General features: G+C 40.2%; 1 protein-coding gene across 7 annotated transcripts in view; it reads left to right on the top strand.

Moving 5' to 3' along the window:
- Positions 1-19,748, top strand: part of MLLT10 (MLLT10 histone lysine methyltransferase DOT1L cofactor) — a 136,850-nt gene that overhangs the window by 5,783 nt on the left and 111,319 nt on the right. For 4 of the 7 annotated variants that reach the window (XM_038126819.1, XM_038126817.1, XM_038126821.1 and 1 more), the window contains exons 2-3: positions 8,218-8,386; positions 12,043-12,122. In XM_038126819.1, coding sequence (XP_037982747.1) covers positions 8,218-8,386; positions 12,043-12,122 — 249 coding nt within the window. Of the gene's footprint in view, positions 1-7,597; positions 7,704-7,901; positions 8,132-8,217; positions 8,387-12,042; positions 12,123-19,748 lie in introns of those variants that run through there. The other 3 variants (XM_038126820.1, XM_038126822.1, XM_038126824.1) reach the window with 3 other exon arrangements.

The following is a 19,748-nucleotide window of genomic DNA, read 5'->3' as shown; positions in this document are numbered from 1 at the left end:
CGGCGCCTCTGTAGTGCTGCCGCTCTCCTGCGGGCAGTGCTCGCGGCATGCGGGGCAGGAGCCCGGGGCAGCGGGATCAGGGCTCCCATAGGCCGCCCGCCCGACCCCGGGATAGGCTCAGGAGCGGGGCTGGCGCCGCGCCAGCCGGGCAGCCCCGCTCGCCGTGCGGGGGCGGGAGAGCTCGGGGGCGAGCGAGTGGCTGCGAGAGTAAACTCGTGGGTGCCCTCGGCAGCGCGGCGCGGGCACGGGGGATTCCAAGGGTGAGCGGGGGTCTCCCGTCAGCGGGGCGGGTTCCGGGCAGGCCGCCCTAGGGAACGGAGCGGCGCGCGAGGCCGCAGGAAGCGGCGGCGGGGCCGGAGGAAGCGCGGCCGGGGCTCCCCGTGCTCCCGGCGCTCCCCATTGTTCCCCGGCCGCCTCTTTTCGCGCCGCTTTCCGCCGGCAGGGAGGAGGGAGAGCCCCGGGCCCCGCACGCTGTGTGCTCGCAGGCAGCGGCGTGGGGGGACCCGCCGCGAAATCGGGTTCATGAGTAGAGAGGAGCCTTTAGAAGTGCCATCCACTGAGGGAGCTCCGTGAGGCTGTAGCTCACGTGTTACTGGAAAGGTAAAAACCCCCCAACTACCGCAGCGGAATTGTACATAAAGTAACATCTGTTTCTGGGTGGATTTTAGAGCAGAACTTGTTAAAGAAATTGGGAAAAACTGCTCCGACCCACTGGATTTGGATTAATACACGTAGCCAAAGAGAAATTTGGAAGGAACTATTCTGAAGTCTGTCTATAAAAATGAAGATTAATCTTATCCTGTTTTTCATATAAGCACGACAATGGATTTTCCCCCCAAGTGATTGTTTTATGTTGGTTTGAGATTTTAAAATATTTGGTTTGTAGGAAAAGTGTTTGTTGAATTTTTCACCCCTGAAAATAATTAGAAATTAATTTTTTTTTCAGTACACCATTTCAGACTGAACTTTCTCATGTAATTCCATAGGGGAAGAATTAACTAACTTGATGTTCAAGAAAATTTCCAACAAGTGCCCTTTATCATCTAAGAAAAAAAGCCAAAAAAACCAAAAACGTATTTGCACATTATTTCTGGAAGATAAAATTAAAACGTGTAGGGACTCATATTTGTGATGATGAAAGAGTTTCTAGAGAACCGGTTATTTTAAGAAAATCCTTCCTAGGAGAATTGTGATTGTTTTTAGCAAGTTATCGCTGAGTGCTTGTGAATTTATTTTAAAATGTTAGAAGTGGTGCCTAGACTTTTAAAAAAATTAAATATATGCCAAAAAAATAACATTTATCATGTATGGTGATCAGTAAGAAAAAGAAATTAAAGGTTGATGTTTATGTATATCACCTAGCTGAAAATAATTCTGAAGTGACTTTTCTTCCCCCATGCACACTGGGGAAGTTGCATGCTTGCAGTCATTGTTTAAGATAATACCGTTTGGGACTTTTCTTTCACTCTTGGAAAACTTGCAGGCTTTTGTTGGACTCCTCCAAATAAAAACTCAGTTCAGTTTAGGTGGTTAAAAGCATGCATATTGTTCAAAAGCTGAAGATGCAATAATATATAGAAAACACCACCCTGGTAATATTTAAAGGCATTAGATGTAAGATCGAGGAAAGAAAGATTTTTATTTTGTTTTACTTGTCCTGCTTGAGTATTCCGGAGATGCATTTGCTCTTGATTGCTGCTTGGGAATTTTCAGAGGGTTACTACAAATTTAGAAGGCGTCATTCAAAAGGACATTTAATGCTCTTGTATCTGCTAAAACAATATATCTCTATTTGAAAACTATCTCATTGAAATGGAAGATTAAAAAAAAATAGGAAGAGATCTTTTGTTGCCATTCTTCATTACTCTTTATTTTGTATTTGTGTGGAATGTGTTGGCATATTTTATATATTAATTTTTTTGTACAGAGGAGCATTGTTGTTACTTTTAATTGGGAAGTACATGTTATAGAAATTACCCACATTCCCGACTCTGAAGTACCATAGTAGGATTGACAAAAAATGATCCGAGGCTTGTGCGCTTAATTCAGCAGGAATGTTAAGCTTCCCATATACACCCTATGTGGTCAAGTTAGACTGTCGCTCTTAAACAGCTTTTAATGGTCAAAGTAGTACCTGGAGGAAATGTATCCATGTATATCTATATGGAATTGAAATGAGATGGTAACAAGCAGTGGGAATGCAGCTCACTGATCGAAAGACCTTTTCTTTTTTTTTTATTGCATTTGGCAACCTCTTTCTTTCAGAGACACAATACAATTAATTAACATATTCTGGGGCGTGTTTTTGAGATTGGGAAGTGGTGGCCCCTTGTTGAGAAGAAAACACTTTAAATAAAAAAGTAACATTGTCTTGTCCAAATGGTAGTGGGAAAAGCAGAGTAGTATTGCTTATCCAGCCCACGGATGCGGTTGATTTACTCCAATTTGCTTTAGCATATAAGAAACCAGCTTTTCCTTTCCCACGCTTATATTAGATATATGTGTTTTGTTTATACAAACCCATCTAAAATAGCTCTGCATTTAAGAGATTTGATGGGAAATTCAGCATGTTGTTTCTCATACGTAATATATAGTATAGCTACTGTTCCTGAATTGAAATGAAATAAATGTGACCTGTGACACGCACAACACAGTATCACAATTGTAACACAACAAACATGAAAAGAAGGCTATTAATTTATATGGAATGTTAATTTAGCAAATCCTACATAGAAATATGGCAATAGAAGTAATCCGAGGCTTGGTCTTGGAGTGATGCTATGTAAATGTATTTAATATAAATCCGATGAATTAATACATACCTCATAAAAATCCAACTTTGAAACGAAGGATTTTTCTTTGAAGAAAAGCCCTGTGTTACATTTAAATTGCATATAATCTATATTCCAGAGTTTACTAACCCAGCTTCTCAGGGCTTAATACGGTATTAATATTCAATATGGTTTGCTAGAAGTTTATTTCTGGTTCTTTTGTATCATACTGTAATTATCATTACTTTGACTTAACTCATATAAAAATGTGGTTAGCATTTAAATGCTTTTTTAATGTAGAGAATTATAAATTAGCTGTCACATTTAACTTCTTTAACTTCTATCACTTAGGCAATGTTAAATCTCTAAAAGGAAATAATCACTGCACTTAAAAACATCCTGCGCTAGGTTTCCTTTATTTAGAATTTTGGTTTGAGATTGTTCATTCAAAGACAATCCCTTGTTTCATGTTTACTGTAAACCTCAGTCTGAAATTAACATTTAAATGCCAACACTAGTAACAGAAGCAGTACTTGAAAACCACCAATTTTATCCATTGCTGCTAGCTAAGTGGAATTCACCAAACTCTCGAAAGGTGATAATACAATTAAAAACAAGAAAATGAATGAAATAGTTGGTGGAATTATTTCCCCCTTTTTTTGCAGTCTAAAGTATTACAAAATTTGTAAATATGTTCGCATAAAAGAAAATAGCACAACATATGAAGAGGCATGGTGTCCAGGAGATGCACTGACATGACCTCCAATGCTGCTACCTGTGCTTGCATGGCATGTAAATATACAGAGCAATGCAAATTCCTCATCACCAGTGACTACATGTTAAAGGTTGAGACGTCTAAATTATTGAGTACATTGCATTTGGATAGGTGTTAAATACAGATTTTAGCAGTATATTAAAGAAGAGGAAGAGGAAAAAGAAAACTTTACTGTTTCTCAATACAATTTAAGAGTAAGCATATAAAGATACATTTACTTTATTAATGTGGGTGCTGTTGACATGCTATATCCTTCATAACTGAACAAAATACAGGGAATTTGTTGGATCTAAGGCAGATTGCCATTTAAAATGTACTGCGTGCAAGGGTCAACATGTAAGACTTGCATTTTATTTTGTGTAAAGTGACCATTTCACTGCTGGCTTCCCAGAAATGAAGCCAATACCCACGATTAGAAGGTATTTCAGCAAATGCTGTTAATGATTTAAAACCACATAAACAAAAGGCAGGCAAGCATCAGTGTGTTTTAAATGGATAATCAAGAGATAGATCATTCTACCTATTGAACATCACGAAGCTACTGCAATTTTTGTGTTTTCAGTTGCATCTGTTTAGCTGCAGTATGTATCTTTTTGCACATGGGTAAAGATCACAGCTTTCTCAACAAAGACCCAATCTGAAAATGGAGTAAAAATTACTGTGAGAAGTTTGCTTTCTGGAAGGAAGTGGGTTTTCCTGCTCTACAGCTCCAAGTCCCAATATAAATTTATGCTTTCTAATATAGTATGCATTTTATATAAAAATATTTGATATTTTATATCAAGTCTATGCTTTTTCTGTTACTTTTGGAAGATTCTTCTGGTGATTATATTCAACTGGTAATGTGGTTTTGTAAATTAAAGACTTTTTCTTGTTCAATGCTTTGTTTTATTCACTAAAATTACAATATGATTTTGCACATTTTAAGTAAAAAAGGTGACATTTCAACCAAACATTCAAAAATCTTAGTTTTACTGTTGCAACTGATTATTTTGTAGTAAAAATTTGTGAGTACGTCTTTATTTTTGTTTATGAAACTGAAGTGCTATTCACTCATACATGCTAATGTTTTCTTGAATGCCTTAAACTTTTAAAAATAATTTGCAATTGGAGAGTGTAATTTTCTTTTACTTACATTCATTCTGTTTGTAAGTAAGCAAAATTGAAAAACAAAATCTTCTTATAAGTTTCTTATATTCTAACTTTTTTAGCTTCTAGATTTTGTAGGTTCCTTTAAGTGAATTGGATTTTCTTCTTGCATTTAGATTAACAATAAAATTATTCATTCTTACTCACTGAATTATATTTAATTATTTTCTAATTATTTTAATCTCTTATATATCACTATAAGAAGGACAGGCTTCCTTTTTTAGAAAAAGAAAATTGGCCTTCTGTGTCATGTCAGTGCTTATTAAATACTACAATCATAAGAACATATATGCTACCAGGTTTTATGTTCTGATTCCATTGCTTAGTATAGGCTTAGTGTTTGCAGTATTTATTTAGTGGTAATGCATTTCTTTTCCTATTTTGCATTTCAAAGGTCTTCTCTAAATGATTGTTTTACAGAACTATCAAGAGGTTATCAAAATTTTCAATCAAATATTACACAATACCATAAAGTGGTAGTCATGGAGTTTCTTCCAGTCCATGTACACTCTTTCTATAGAAAGAATTAAATAGAAATCTATAAGAAGACGACAAGTGTTTTATTAAATAATTGAATGTATTAGGCTTGACTGAATTTTAACCAAAGCAAAGTTTCGGGATGTTCCATACTGGGCTGGTGTGTTACATGGTGTGAGATTAGAATATTTTTACTTGAAAGCTATACAGTAGGTTCTTCACGAATATACTATTGTTGCTACGGTGCAGCTTTAATCAAGTTGTTGCAAAGTAATTAGTTTTTTTCTTTGGTGATGCTTCTTTGTAAAACTAAAGATTGAGCTTTAAAATAGCTAACATAAAAAAAGACGCTTAGGAATTGATTGTACTAGTTGCTTTTCAGACAAGAAATTGCAGGAAGACCTCAAAAAAAAAAAAAAAGTGGTGAGAAAAAATTACAATTGTTTGTTACAGTACACATTTTACTTAATGTATAAATTCATCCAACAAAATATATTTAGTATATTTTCATTTAAAAATTATATTTATTTTCATTTATCTGTCAGGGAAATAAAGGATAGATTTGCTGCTGTACTGTGACTTTTTTTTGCTTAGGGTTAGAGAATCATTGACAATGCTTTTTAAATTAGATGTCATTTTCTTGACAAGAATGAAGAAGGGCTGCGACACTGTATCTATCAGCTTCAAATAATTTGTGTTTTTTTAAAACACCAGGATATATTAATTGCTTTATTTTCTTACAAAGTAATTACTTGCACCTGCAATTTTCAGGGTATTTTTATGAGCTTTTAAAGTAATAAAAATAGCATTTTAAGTATGTTTAATAACAAATAGTTTTATGTTCAAATTTGTATTTTTCAGTGTTGATAGGACATTTGGTGCATTTTTTTTGAGATTGGTCTTTGATTTTACACAACTGAAACATACTACATTCCAGTCTCCTCCCCCTCCATTTTTTCACGTATCTTTAAAATTTCTAAACTCTTATGGCTGTTTGGAGCATATATTTACAGAGAAATGCTCAGAATGCACCCGAAATGGCTGCAATAATCTCATGTTTGGTTGGGCCTTCCTTGGTAGGAAACTACCTCCACGATTCTTTTTTGCCTGCCTGCCGTTCTTCCTCTATCAAAACAATTTCAAATTTAAAACTTGAAGGAGAGAAAAGAGCTTGACCTAAGATATCGTGAATACAAACTGCAGACTCGGATGTCTGCAGGGGGTAGAGTTGTGCACATCCCACCTCTCCCTTCTGCGCAGCAGTTTGTTAACTAATAAAACATCTGCACTTGTGTACAGGACTATGACAATGTATAAAGTATAATCTGCATATGTGTGGGCCTAGGTAGTGCTCTGTCCAGGAATGTACATATTTCAGTAGTGATTTGTACAGATACCAGCTCAGCTGCCCTTGCAAAATCATCGTGAAAAATACAGCCCACACACAAATTCTGCTTCTCTGCCTTTTAGCATGATAATGAAGATGAATCAATGATATCTTCCTTGCCCAACACAAAATAAAATAAACAAACAAACAAATAAAGGAATGGTAGGCCGGGGGCAAGTGAGTGACCAGGATTTTGCAAGGCTGCATTTAATTTCTTTATGCTCCTAACAATCACCACAATTAGTTCCTTCTGCTACAGGCATACCTGCTTACAATGGAGAATTGAATAGCCCGAGATTTTCCTCTCTGCTGACCACCTCAGCTCGCTCCCCTCAGGTTTTTTTTCTTTTGCCCTCGCCCCCCCACCTTTTAATTTAGAGAGACAACAGAATTACAGAGTTGTTTTATTTAACAAAACCAAAAACCCCAATCGCCCAACTTATAGAAAGACATGTCCACCTCTGAGTAAAAGTAGAGAGCAGCTGTGTTGAAGAACATGTTTGTTTTTGTGTGTCTGCAGCCTCCCTGGTTTCTCTATTTATCAGATCTCCCGTTCAGCATCACTTTCCCTGCCGTGGCAGGAATAGCCAGGCAGCGCTGCATCCGCGCCATGAGTTTTGAGGGAAGAGGAAAGAGCGGGATTAATAATGCATTAGCTTTGCAGCCCCATCGCAGGGAAAATAAACAAAATAGTAAAAGTTGCGGTGAGGGCAGGCAAGTGGCGTAATAGCGAGAACGCATTAGTCCTGCAGGCACACCGAGGGGATATAAACAGGATAATAAAAGTTGGGAGCGGGAATGCATTAGTCCTGCAGTCACATCAGGGGGAAAATAAACAAGATAGTAAAAATGATTTCGGGGGGGGTGGGTAGGGGCGGGCATGGGGCGCGTCCCGCGGCCCTGGCGAAGGGGGCCCGCAGCGCGGGTGGGAGCGGGGCGCATGTCCGCCGCCTCCCGTCCGCCGCCTCCCCGCCCCCGCGGCCGCTGAGGGGCGGGCGGGGGGCAGCGCGCAGCGCGTGCGGCGCTCGCGGGGGCGGGGAGGGCCGGGCGGGACGCGGCGCCGCGCGGGCTGTCCCGCGGCCCCGGCGCGCGGGGGGGCCCCGCCATGTCCCGCGCGGGGGACGGGCCGTGGCCGCGCGCCGAGGTGGGTGCGCGCGCGGGCCGTCAGGTGCGCGCGGGCGCGGCGGAGGGCGGGCGCGCGCGCGCCGCCGGCGAGGCGCCCTGCGCGCGCTCCCGCGCACGCTCTCTCGGAGGGGGCGGAGGGGCGGAGGGGGCGCGCGCTCGGGGCGCCGCGGCGGCGCTCACGTTCCGCGGGCGGCGCGCGAACCCTCGCGAGGAGGCCCCGGGCCGAGGCCTGCCCGCCCCGCGGGCGCGCGCGTAGTGCGCCTGCGCGCCGGCGCCGCCGCCGTGCCCGCCCGCGGAGCCGCGTCCGCCTCGGGAGCCGCCGCGGCCCGACCGACACAGCCTGGCCGGTTGGTCGGGCGGGGGCGAGACGAGGCGCTCAGCCGGCGGTCATGGGTCCCGAAGCGCTGCCGCGGCGGCGGTGGCGGCGGCTGCGGCTGAGTGACTGAGGGGAGACCCCGCCGGGGGAGGGGGCAGGCGGAGGACGAGGCGCGTGTGGCGTGCGCGGTGTTGACGACGGTGTTTTTAACCCTTAGATGGTCTCCAGCGAGCCGCTGCTGCTGCCGGTGTCACTGGAGGGTGAGTTCTCCAGTAGCATGAAGGAGATGATCGGCGGCTGCTGCGTGTGCTCCGACGAGCGGGGCTGGGCCGAGAACCCGCTCGTCTACTGCGACGGGCACGGCTGCAATGTCGCAGTGCATCAAGGTGAGCGGGCAGGCGAGGGCAGCGCACCCGCTCCGGCCTTCAGCCTCGCCACTTCCTTCTTGGTGCTCCCTGTCTTCTTCCCTTGGGCCTGCTTCCTTCTCCTCCCAACCCCCGGCCGTTTCCCCCCCGTTTTTTCCCTCCCCCTCCCAGCTCCTTCTTTTTACCCATGAAGCCTGTTTCCCTGTTTCTAAGGCCACGTGCTTTCTGGTTTGACTTGCTCTGTCATCTCCTCTCCTTCCCGTCTGTCTGTCTTTTCCCTCACGTGAGACTTAGTATAGTACGTTCTCCTGCATTATGCTTGTGAGAAAGGAATAACTCCCCTTTCCAATATTTTACCCTTTCCTCTTCTCCTGCATGTTTTTTGTGTCTGTGCTTCCCATTCTGCCTCTGCACACTGTTAACAACCTCAGCTGCAAGGTTTCAAAGACTCTCTGAAATTGCTTTCGGTCTTTGCAGAACTTGTTACTGTACTCTATTCTGGTATTACTGCTGTATTTCTTTTTTCCCGTATGCGATCCCTGTTGTCCCTGCTTCTCCCAACTTCGAAAAATTTATTTGAGCAGCAGCCAGGAGACAAGGAGGGTTTAGGATTGGAAGAGAGAGGTGCGTAGGAAAGGCTTAGCTGTCTTGTGATTTCATCTCTGCCTTTCCTTGAATGTCATTTGGCTGATGTTTCCTGGTAGATGAAGAGACTTCCTGTTGTGGTTCTGCAGGGGGAGAGTGCTGTTTGGAATGGCTGATGCTGGATTTGTTTGGCTTAGTGGAGGCTGGTTGGTTGGTTTCCAGCTCAGTTCAGGAGCTGGCATGTTCCCTCTGTGTGATTGTTTTTTTCTGTCGGTGGGTTGACCCTTCATGTGAGAGCAGAGGAAGAGACAGTTCTGCTGCTTACATTGTAAGAAAGGAAGCCATTGTAACTTTTCCTTTATGGTAGCAAAAGTAAGGAATATGATGGTAGTTTTTCTGTACCAACTCCTAAGCAGTCATGTGAACTCAGTGACTGGCTTTTTGGCTACTTAAAGGTGGTGGACAAATTGGAGGAGACAGAAAATCCTAAATCCAATTCATTAATCTGAATGCCTAGTGCACGTGAAAATGCTACTAGCGTGTGTCTTATGCTTGGTCTTAAATTGTGCTGAAGATGATGTGATATAGTAGTTGGTTGTTCCAAGTACGTGTTCTCTTGTAAGTTGAGAAATAGTGAGAAGTAGTAGTGTTTTAAGGAGATATACAAAATAATTAAGTTATTTTTGTTAACGTTAGATTGATCACAGAAGGGAGCTGACAGGATCTCTGAAGTTAATCTGGTTTTGAATTGGTTTTCTGTCATCTTAAGAGCTGAGTAATGTTAACCAGTAGCTTGACTGCACTTGTGGGATCTTAGGATCATGAAGAAGAACACTAAAATGTGAATACTTCTAGAAGTCATAGCTGACACAGCTATTCCTTTTGCATTATCTTGGACATCTTCCTTTGTATCTAGAGCCTTGCTGATATTTTCAGTGAAAGAATTGGATGATATCAGCAGTTGGACCTGAAATATCAGGAACAAAAGTCAGTTATAGAAAGTATTCCTAATATAGAGAAACACACTTCAGAAGATACAAGAAAATGAACTTTTTTTATTAAAGTCATATCCAGTCCTAAGTTGGAATCTGTCAGGAAGTATGCAAAATACTGCTTGGTCTAAATTCAGAAGCTGTTACAGAGATCTTAAGAAAAGAACTCCATGTTTTGATTTACTGTACTGTTGATGCTTTATGTTTTGTATTTGATACTTCATGTGAACAAAGGTGGTAGAGGAGGCAAGTCCACTCCTCTCTGTAATAAATGTAGTAGTCCTCGTGGACTGAGCTGATGATCTGTATTTCAAGTATAAACAGCAGTATTATCCATAAAACTTTATTAACTGCTTTGGTTTTGTTATTATAATTATTCTTAGTTCAGGGAAACTTCAATTGTGAAGTAATTGGCAAGTTGTGAAGGGCAAGATCTCTTCACGTGTTTAAAGAAGCTTTGCATAGTAGTGGAAGTGTAAACAAAAGTCTCTAAATGGTATCCTGGTATATCAGAGCATGATTGGGTGGTGGATTCTTCTAGGCTCCAGGTGTGCTCTGTTACCCTGGCAGATGTAGAAGTACTTTCCTTCAGCTTTGGTATTTGCCCAGCTCATGTTTGCTTTGGATCTACTTGCCAGCCTTGTCTCTGAGTTGCATTTTGTACTTGTTTCCTATTCTGCACTGTCACTTGCTAACCTAAATGTATGATTGCACATTTAAAATCTCGCTCTTAATATCTAAAGAGAAATTCAGAGTCCCCCCTATCTGTGGTTATTATAGATGCAACAAAAACAAGATTTTTTTTTCTCATGTTAAAGAATTTTGTTGGGGCTTACCAGAATAGTTTGGCCTGTAGATACTTGAATAAAGTGTTTGAATATCTGACAACGGATCTTAATATGACTACATGTATGTATATAAATAGGAAATGATTTCATTGACTTTCCTTCATAGAAATGAAGGTATATTAGCCAGATGTTTTTATATTACTATTGCATTACTATTTTTCATCTCTGAGCTATCACAAAATCAATATATTTGTATAGTGTAACTGCAAGTTACTAATTTAATCTCAGCTTTCTTCATAACTTTAAATTAATCATATCTTTTTCTACTTACACACTTGAACCTGATTTTTGTATTTTAAGTAACGTATGATTGTTGAGAATTGAGTCTGACTTGCCTTTAATACTTTGGGATTATCTTTGAGAAAAATGTTTGGCTTTTTGGTTGTTATTTGCTACGCCCATACAAATAAGAGTGTACTCACACCACTTGTATTCTTTTTCATTATTTTCATTCCCTCTGTAGTTCTTAAGGTTGCTTGATGTATGCATTTCAAACATGAGCAGTATTACCAGACTGATAAACTCTTGTTTTCTCTGGAATTTTGTAGCAAACCCTTGGGGTTACTTTTATATACTGTAAAAATATAGATGACTGTCTTGCAGATAAATCTGCTTGTCTGAAAATATCTTTCCTTAGGATTTATGTTGTAGCCTGGCTCAAGCTGCAACTAATCCAAGTCCTGATGCTGAGTTCAGTTTGTGTTTACAGCTCTGTAACTCTTCTGGGGTTAAAAAAGCAAACTTTGCCTTTGTTCAGTTCACTAAGGATTGTCTGCTTAAGACCAGTTAATGTTCTTGTAAGAGTAAGAAAACTGGATAGTGAGTGTATGAATAAGTGCCTTAGGAAGAGCTCAGGTTTGTTAGTTACTTTTAATTTTCTCATAAAAAAGACGCCATAATAACAAGCATCCAACATTTACAGTGAAGTGTCTCACCTGTTTTGCAGGTAAATAAATAGCAAAACAGGTCACATATGAAATGTTGCTGCTTTTGAATGGTTACATTACTTTTCAAGCAAATGTGTTCTTTTTCATTGAGCAAATACTGTATAATTTTTAAAATCTAAGCTTGTTGTACTTAATTTGTTGTAATTCTGTGATAGGATTTAATATGCAATGTATAGATGTCAATTTGGCTTTCTTGATAATTAAAATGATGTGAGCTCAAATAATAGTAAGCTTCTTTTAGAACATGTTATTAGTATTGTAGTACTGTTTATGTTTGCTGAAATGTTTTGTCTTGTTCAAAACAGCTTGCTATGGAATTGTTCAAGTACCCACTGGACCATGGTTTTGCAGAAAGTGTGAATCTCAGGAAAGAGCAGCCAGAGTGGTATGTGTTTTGTTTATTAAGTTATGCTAGTTACAGTCCTTGTGTGGATAATGTTTACCCAAGTGTTACAGTAATAACAGAAGAGAACTCTGCTTTCTGTTGTAATTCCTCTAAATGCTTTTCAGAAAGACCATTTGTCTTATGTTTTTAAAGTGCAAATATGTAACTGTCTCTGAAGTATTCTGACAGGGTGTGGGGTTTTTATTTTTTAGGTGGTAGGGTTTTTTAAATTTGTTTGTCTGGTTGGTTTTTATCCTTTTTTTTGGTCCATGGTGTAGGTTTTGGTTAATTTTGTCAGTTTAGCACTTACATAGCTAGGTACAGGAAGTAAATAAAATCTATGTCCAGTTTTCTCTTACAGCAACCTTAGGTTGCCAGTTAAAAGCTTCAGTCTAGGAATACTCCCAGGAAGAAGTGTTAATTTCAAAAACTAATGCTAACTTGGAGTGTCATACTTAGAATTGAAGAAGTATTTTCATTCTGCTTTTTCTAATTCTTTTATGGTAGATATTCAGGACTCAGATGATGCTTTTTGTTTTTTTTTTTACCATGGTTACATGAGGTTTTGTTTTGGTCAGGCCTGTATGTTTGTTAGATGAAACAGGGTGATGTCAGGCATTTTTAGAAAAAAGAGAATCCCATTTCTCCCTAACTGGCACTTCTTAGTTTGTTTTCTAGCAAAAGATACACTGAGAGAAGTGAGAGTATTTAGAAAGACTAACCTGTTCCTTTGCCTCTGAAAAAAATTTCATTGGAGTAGAAGGTGGTGCAGCATCTTAGAGCAGTGTGTAAACTGTTTCTAACGTTCATATCTAAAAACAAATGAGGAGTCAGAGACCAAATTTTCAGTTACTGTCAGTGACTGTTAGTGTGTTTACATGACCTGTTTGCTGTACCTATTTCCTTTTTTAATATAAAGTGCTGTAGAAATGGTGGCAGGACTTACCATTGAATGAATTTTTGGCACAAGTCTAAAGAATCTCATTCATCTGCTTTTTCCCAGTTTTTGCCACTAATGTGTTCATAATGCCAGGGTAATGGAGACTGACTTAGGTCTTCCAAAACAGACCTGTTGGTCGGAACAAGAAGGGATTGATTTTTGTATGCTCTTCAAGTATTTGTCAATGGAAAATCAAAACCCTTTCAAAAGAAAGGCTGTTTCTTTTCATGGGGAGACCATCAGATATGTGAAGTTTTAAGAGTAGCATTTTTTAGTGTTGCTGAGTTTGATATGTACAGGTTGATAGCAAAGTTAAAAATACAGTGGAGAGAGAAAGACAGCTGGTGATTACAAGAGGATTTTCCAAGAGTATGGTAGGGAATCCTTGTGGTTTGGGATGTAGTTAATCCTGGCTTCTTGTGACATGAGGAGTGAAAGAGAACTGTCCAGAATCTATAATAAACAGTGTCTCACTGCATTATGATATGCATTATGATAATTTCTTGAGTTTACCAAGAGAATAACTTTGATAGACAACTTTGTTGTTTGAAGCGAAGAAGGAATAATGATAACTGAATTTTCTGCCTGGTGTATTCTGTTCTTGTTTGCACCAAACACTGTCTGTTTAGTTCAACAGGTTGATTACTGATTTTGTTTTGAAAAAAGAAATTCCATTTGTAATGTAGTGTAGGTTTAAGTGGTTCTCAGGTGAAACCGATTGCACGTGAGGTATGACAGCTGAAGTTTTAACAGCTATTTGTATGTTAGTGAGTTAGAAACATGGTGACTGTATCTGAGGTGTCTTGGAGCAGCTCTTGACATTCAGAATCTAAACTCAAGCCCTAACCTCAGTATGGAAACTGGAGCTTTACAGTAAGCAGTTTACCAGACCCAGAAGTTTTAACATACTTGCTTAGAAAAGCAGACATCCTTATCATCACTGTATGAGACTGAAGCTTAATTTTTCTCTTGGCCTTTTTGCCTATAAACAAAACCAGAATTAAATTAACCATATTACATTGACTATGCATCTGCTTGCTTACTTTTAATCTTTAAAAAGACCTCAGTATTGCGCTCAAGGCATATTTTTCCATGCTGACGCTGTTTGTGTTGTGTGTTTTTGGGGTGTGTTTCTTGGTTGTTTTTCTTTTTTAAGCTTCAGTTGCTGGGCAAATAAATTCATTCTGATAAGCAGCTGCAGTTAAATGCTCACACTAGAGTTAGTCTTGCTTTAACAGTGAAAAGAAGTGGACTAACTCAGGAGCACATGATGCAAGTTGGTGGGTCACCAGAGAAGTTCACTTAACAGCGGCCTAGGACAGGTGGCTTCCCATGTGCTGTGAAGTGTTATGCACTGGCGTGTACTGTGTTCCTTTTCTTTTGTGTGCTACCTCTAGGCTGTATGTGCCTAGAGGAGTACCAGGGTAGGAGCCAAAGTAGAGGCTGGTTGACTTCTGTGTTTTTGTTGGTCAGCTGGGAGCCAGTGTCCTGGCTGCTGAATGGTCAGTTATTTGTTGGAGAGCACTGCTCCATGCCACACAAGTCATGCTGAATTTTGGTTCCAGAAGGGTCATGTTTTTCTCTGTGTGTGAGAGAAAGCGTGCCTTTTTGCAAACCTGAACTGTTTGGATAATGGATATATTGAGGTGGCTGGTAATTTATTTGGCTTACTTTTTAATCATGCTTATGTAGTAGACAATTGAAGGTTATAATCCCAGTACTTTTTACATCACTGTGTAAGTTTTTAACTATTGCTTGAAAAATCTTAAGTTTTCTCTAAATCAGCTCATTTATCTCAGCTGACCTATGGTGAGCTTGAAATTCTAGTCTCTTCAAACTGGGTGGTGACTGCTCCCATTTGCCTATGTCAGCACCAGCTGCTACTACCCTGCAGTGGGCCCTTTTGGTGTCTTCAGATGTACCTGAACTTCTGAGTCAAAAAGTAGGGCAGGTACATATTGATGTAGAAAAAAAGAATTTTGATGTCTATGTGAAGTTGTATATATATGGACTGCTACATAAGGGACTTTGGGTCCTGGCTTAAGAAATTGGATGGTGCATGTGTCTTGTCCAAGGGCTGATAATTCGGGTACCCAAAGAAAGACTGGAGAGCTAAGCCTAGGATTTGTAGCACAACTGTTGTTCGAAAAGACTTTTTTTAGCCCATAATCCTGTTATGTGTCAAATGTCTTCCTTGATGATCTTATGTTAAGAGTAATTTAAATATAATATATAGTGGGGTAAAAATAGATAATATGTTTATGGTTTACTACCAGCTATACTCATTGTGAAGCTGCAGTAATCTGCGTGACAGATACCAGGCAGGAGTTCACCATTTGTGCAGGTAGCTTGGTGGGGCTTTTTAGCTATGTGTAGGTCCTGATCTTCTGAATCCAGCTTGATTCAGAGAAACCAGGAGATCTCTGTACTGAACTTAAGTGTTAAGAATTCCAGGAAGTTTTACTACCTCAAAGTGTAGCTCAGATGCTAAATGTGAGGTTGGATTGCTTGCATTGCAGATGAATCACTATGCTGTTGATCTGTTTCACGGGGATATGAATATTTTAAGCCTGTCCTTGCATGTGGAAGAATCAGTTTGGACTTGGTACAGATTACTCTGATGTCATAACAGTGGTGTTTTTTTTTTTTTTTTTTTTGCTTGGCATTTTTGGGTTTTTTTGGTGGGGTGGCTTATGAGGTTAAATGCAGTCGTGGTCCAGAACTGAGTCAGCACATTTGTGTGACACTACAGCTTGTCTAATAAGCCTCCTGGATTTTAGTCTTGGGCGATGTGCTGAGGGGGCTCTGACTCCCTGCAGAGCTAGCCACATAAGACTTAAGATAGCATCCATCTGGATCACAGCTCAGTCTGGCATAACTGGAGTCTCTGTGCTTGCACATGTGTTTCTTGGAACTTGGTGTGGCGACAGAAAGAGACTTATTCTGTCATTGCAGAGTAAGTTTAGACCATCCAGTGGTCAGTACTTAAGGGTTCAGAGCAGTAGAAGTGCCACTAAACTGTTTACCCGGTTTGGGTACGCTGTGTGCTCACAGCAATAGGTTCCTGCTGGTTATCCTGTGAGACCTGAGCTGCACCTGCATCTGCTGCACAGATGATCCTGAGTCTGAACACTTGAATTTTATTTATTTATTTTTAAATTATTAATATGAGAGTTGGAGCTCTCTCCAAATTATCTTTTAAAAAAATGTTTCATCACATTCATCTACAAGTTTTTTTTGTAGAGTTGCTCATAAGAATTGTTTGATGTATCCATATTTTTACACTCCACCCCCAGCATTTATCTAGTGTAAAATTAAGCATAGGTGCAGTATTACTTGCCTTTTGCCTAAACAGAAAGAGGCAAAGAAGAAGGAACTAGGAATGCAGCTTTTCAGTATGCAAACACGTTTGTGATCAGAGCTCTGACACCTCTGGCTCAAGAGGCTGCCTCCAGGGGAATGGGATCTGTATTTATTAACGCCTGTATCTGTAAACTAGAATGAATGTTGATAAATATGGTCACAATACAGGTGAATGAAACTTTATTAACCTTATTTTTGAAGAAGAAGACTTGCTCTTTTTTTTTCAATTTGAATACTGTCCATCCAATAAGGACTAATACATTGTGTAGTTTTCTTTGAAGATATCCCTTGAAATAATTCTTAATGTTGAAATGAATGTTTCTTTAATGTGTATTTATATTTTTCCTTAAAGGACACTTTATGTAAGAATATTACTACAGCTACTATAAGAATATTGTAACAAATATTACTGGAATTGATTTAGTTTTGAGTACACCACAGAAAAATTGATCTATGTGCTTTTGTTATTTGTCTGGCTTTTATGAATGACTGTACAGTCTAGAAGGCATTGAATATTAGTTTGTAGCTGGATATCTTGAATAAAAAGCCTTCCTAAGGGTACTTAGGGAGAACATATTGTATTGGGTTTGTGTGACAAGGGTTTGTTAATAAGGGGGCTACAGGAGGGATTTCTATGAAAAGCTGCCAGAAACATCTCGTGTCTGACAGAGCCAGTGCCTGCCCTGCTCCGAGACAGACCTGCTGCTGGCCAAGGCTGAGCCAGGCAGCAACTGTGGCAGTGCCCCTGAGATAACATATTTAAGAACAGATGAAAAAACCCTGCTGAATAGAAACTGCAGCTAGAGAGAGGAGTGAGAATGTGTGAGAGAGACAACTCTGCAGACACCAAGGTCAGTGAAGAAGCCGGCGGGAGGAGGTGTTCCAGGTGCTGGAGCAGTGGTTCCCTTGCAGGTGGTGGTCAAGACTGTGGGTAGGCAGGCTGTCCCCCTGCAGTCCATGGAAGCCAGCCAGGTAGCAGAAACCCACCTGCAGCCTGTGGAGGACTCCATACTGGAGCAGGTAGATGTGCCTGAAGAAGGTTGTGACCCCATGGGAAGCCCATGCTAGAGCAGGCTCCTGGCAGGACTTACATAGAGAGAGGTCTGTGCTGGAGCAGGTTTACTCTCAGGACTTGGGACCTGTTGGGATTCTGTACTGGAGCAGTCTTCCTATGGGACTGCTCCCCACGCAAGGGGGGATGTGCTGAAGCAGCTTATGAAGAAATGGAGCCTGTGAGAAAGGCTACGTTGGAGAATTTGGTAGAGGACTGTCTCCTGTGGGAAGGACCCCATGCTGGAGCTGGGGAAGTGTGAGGATTTCTACCTCTGAGAAGGAAGAGGAAACAGCATGTGATGGACTTACCACAGCCCCCATTCCCCTGTGCTGTTGGGTGAGAGGAGGTATGCGAAACGGGCAGTGAAGTTGAGCCTGGGGAAAGGGTATTTTAAGATTCAGTTTTTATTTTCTCATTATCCTACTCTGACTTTCTTGGTAATAAATTAATTTTTTCCCAAATTGAATTTGCTTTACCTGTGATGGTAACTAGTGAGTGATCTCTCCCTGTCTGTAGGTTGACCTAGGAGCCTTTTTTTCAATTTCTGTCACCTATTCAGATGAGGACGGGAGTGACAGAGAGTGTTGGTGAGCACCTAGTATCCAGCCAGGTTCAGCTCACCATGGTGTGTCTTGGTGCCACAGATGGGGCATAAGGAAATCAGGATTAGGAGAGTAATTGAGGAGGTAGCAGGCAAAACTTTGACTGAACAGAGCAAGAGAAAAGCAGAATGGTTGTGGAAACTTTGTGTTGTTCTGATTGTGGTGAAGGTGAAAATTTTTATTTTGAAATACTGTTGATTGAGTAATGTGTGTTTCTTGTCCATTACATACATGGGTGAGTGTTGTTTGCTTTGCATTTCATGAGTCTGAGAAAGTATTTTTTCCTGTTCACATTTTGTTGGTGTATGTAGTGAATACAGACCTCAAACCTTGTTGTACTGCAACTCTAAAGATGACAGAATTGTTTAGCATTACAGTGTCTGGTCTTCAAGGTTAGGAGTACAAGAAGTGCAAAAGGTGCTGCAGGAGTGCAGTGTAGTTTCTGTGTACTTCTCCAATGTATCAAAGTGGGAGTATTAATGCCACTTCTGATTGTGGTTCCTTCATGCTTTTTTTTTTCCTTCCTTTTTCTTTTTGTGTGTGCTGTATTTTTCCCTGCTTGTATGCATACTTGTTACTTGGTTTGTAAATACATGGATGAGTTAATAAACTTTTCTGAAGCACTTTCCCACAGCAGAGAAAAGGTCTGCTACTTTTTCTTTTGTTTTGCTGCAGTTTACTGAAATGTACATGTAATTTGTGCAGTAGTTAATAATTACATTATGCAAATCATGGTTACATAGAGTATTCAGGCTTTAAAACGGTGCTACATCACTCAAGTACTACTTGATTTAAACATTTTTAGCATAGATGTCAATATAACAGGTACTTCAGTAAATAGTCTAAAGGTTCTTTGGCAAAATTACTAACCAAAGTGAGGCTAGAACAAAACATTTTCCCTTACCGGAATTGCATAATCCTGATGTGGAAATGTTTTATGACTGTTTGTTTCATTGTATTCACTGGTAGAAGAAGTCTCTAAAGTAAGCAAGGAGTTCCTCAACTTGTGAGAAGCCTTGCTTAGAATTGATGCTGACATTTTATAGCTAGGAATTTTTAGGATAAAGCTGTGTAGAACATTGAAATGAACCATTGCATATTGTATTCTCTTCATGTAGATTGAATTGGGTCAGTTGCATACTTTCAGGGTGATAAAAAAAAGGATGTTTAGTTGGACATGCAGCCAAATGTGACAGGCATTTCTCATAGCCTTGTGATGCTTTGTCTTGAAGATCAATCTGTGAATTTAAAACTTTATGTATGTTTATAATTTGGATTTTTGCAACATCTAGCAGGGCTTACTAGTCTTGAGTATATGGTAGGAGGTCTGTTGTTTTGGACTTCCAAAGTTGGAGTAGCCAGATCATGATACACCTTGTGTGTCATCACTATGTTACATTGTACTATACATTATCTCACTTCCATATACTGAGTGAAAGTATGACTAATTATGACCTGTAGTACTTAATAAATAGATGGTCTTTAAGAATGCTGATTTGCATGTTGAGTGCTTCTAATCTTGTCATATTCTACAAATTTATTATGAGTAGTAGATGTTTTTGACAGAGCTAACTGAATCTGCATATATTTTTATATGATGCCTTGATAAAAAGAACTAGGTCAAGTCTCTTTAATTTATCCAGGTATAAACCCCAAAATGCTTCAGG

The sequence above is a fragment of the Motacilla alba genome, chromosome 2 (genome assembly GCF_015832195.1).
Source record: "Motacilla alba alba isolate MOTALB_02 chromosome 2, Motacilla_alba_V1.0_pri, whole genome shotgun sequence".
Taxonomy (NCBI): Eukaryota; Metazoa; Chordata; class Aves; order Passeriformes; family Motacillidae; genus Motacilla; species Motacilla alba.
The sequence above is the reverse complement of the archived record's forward strand: the minus strand, read 5'-3'. Positions and strand labels throughout refer to the sequence as shown.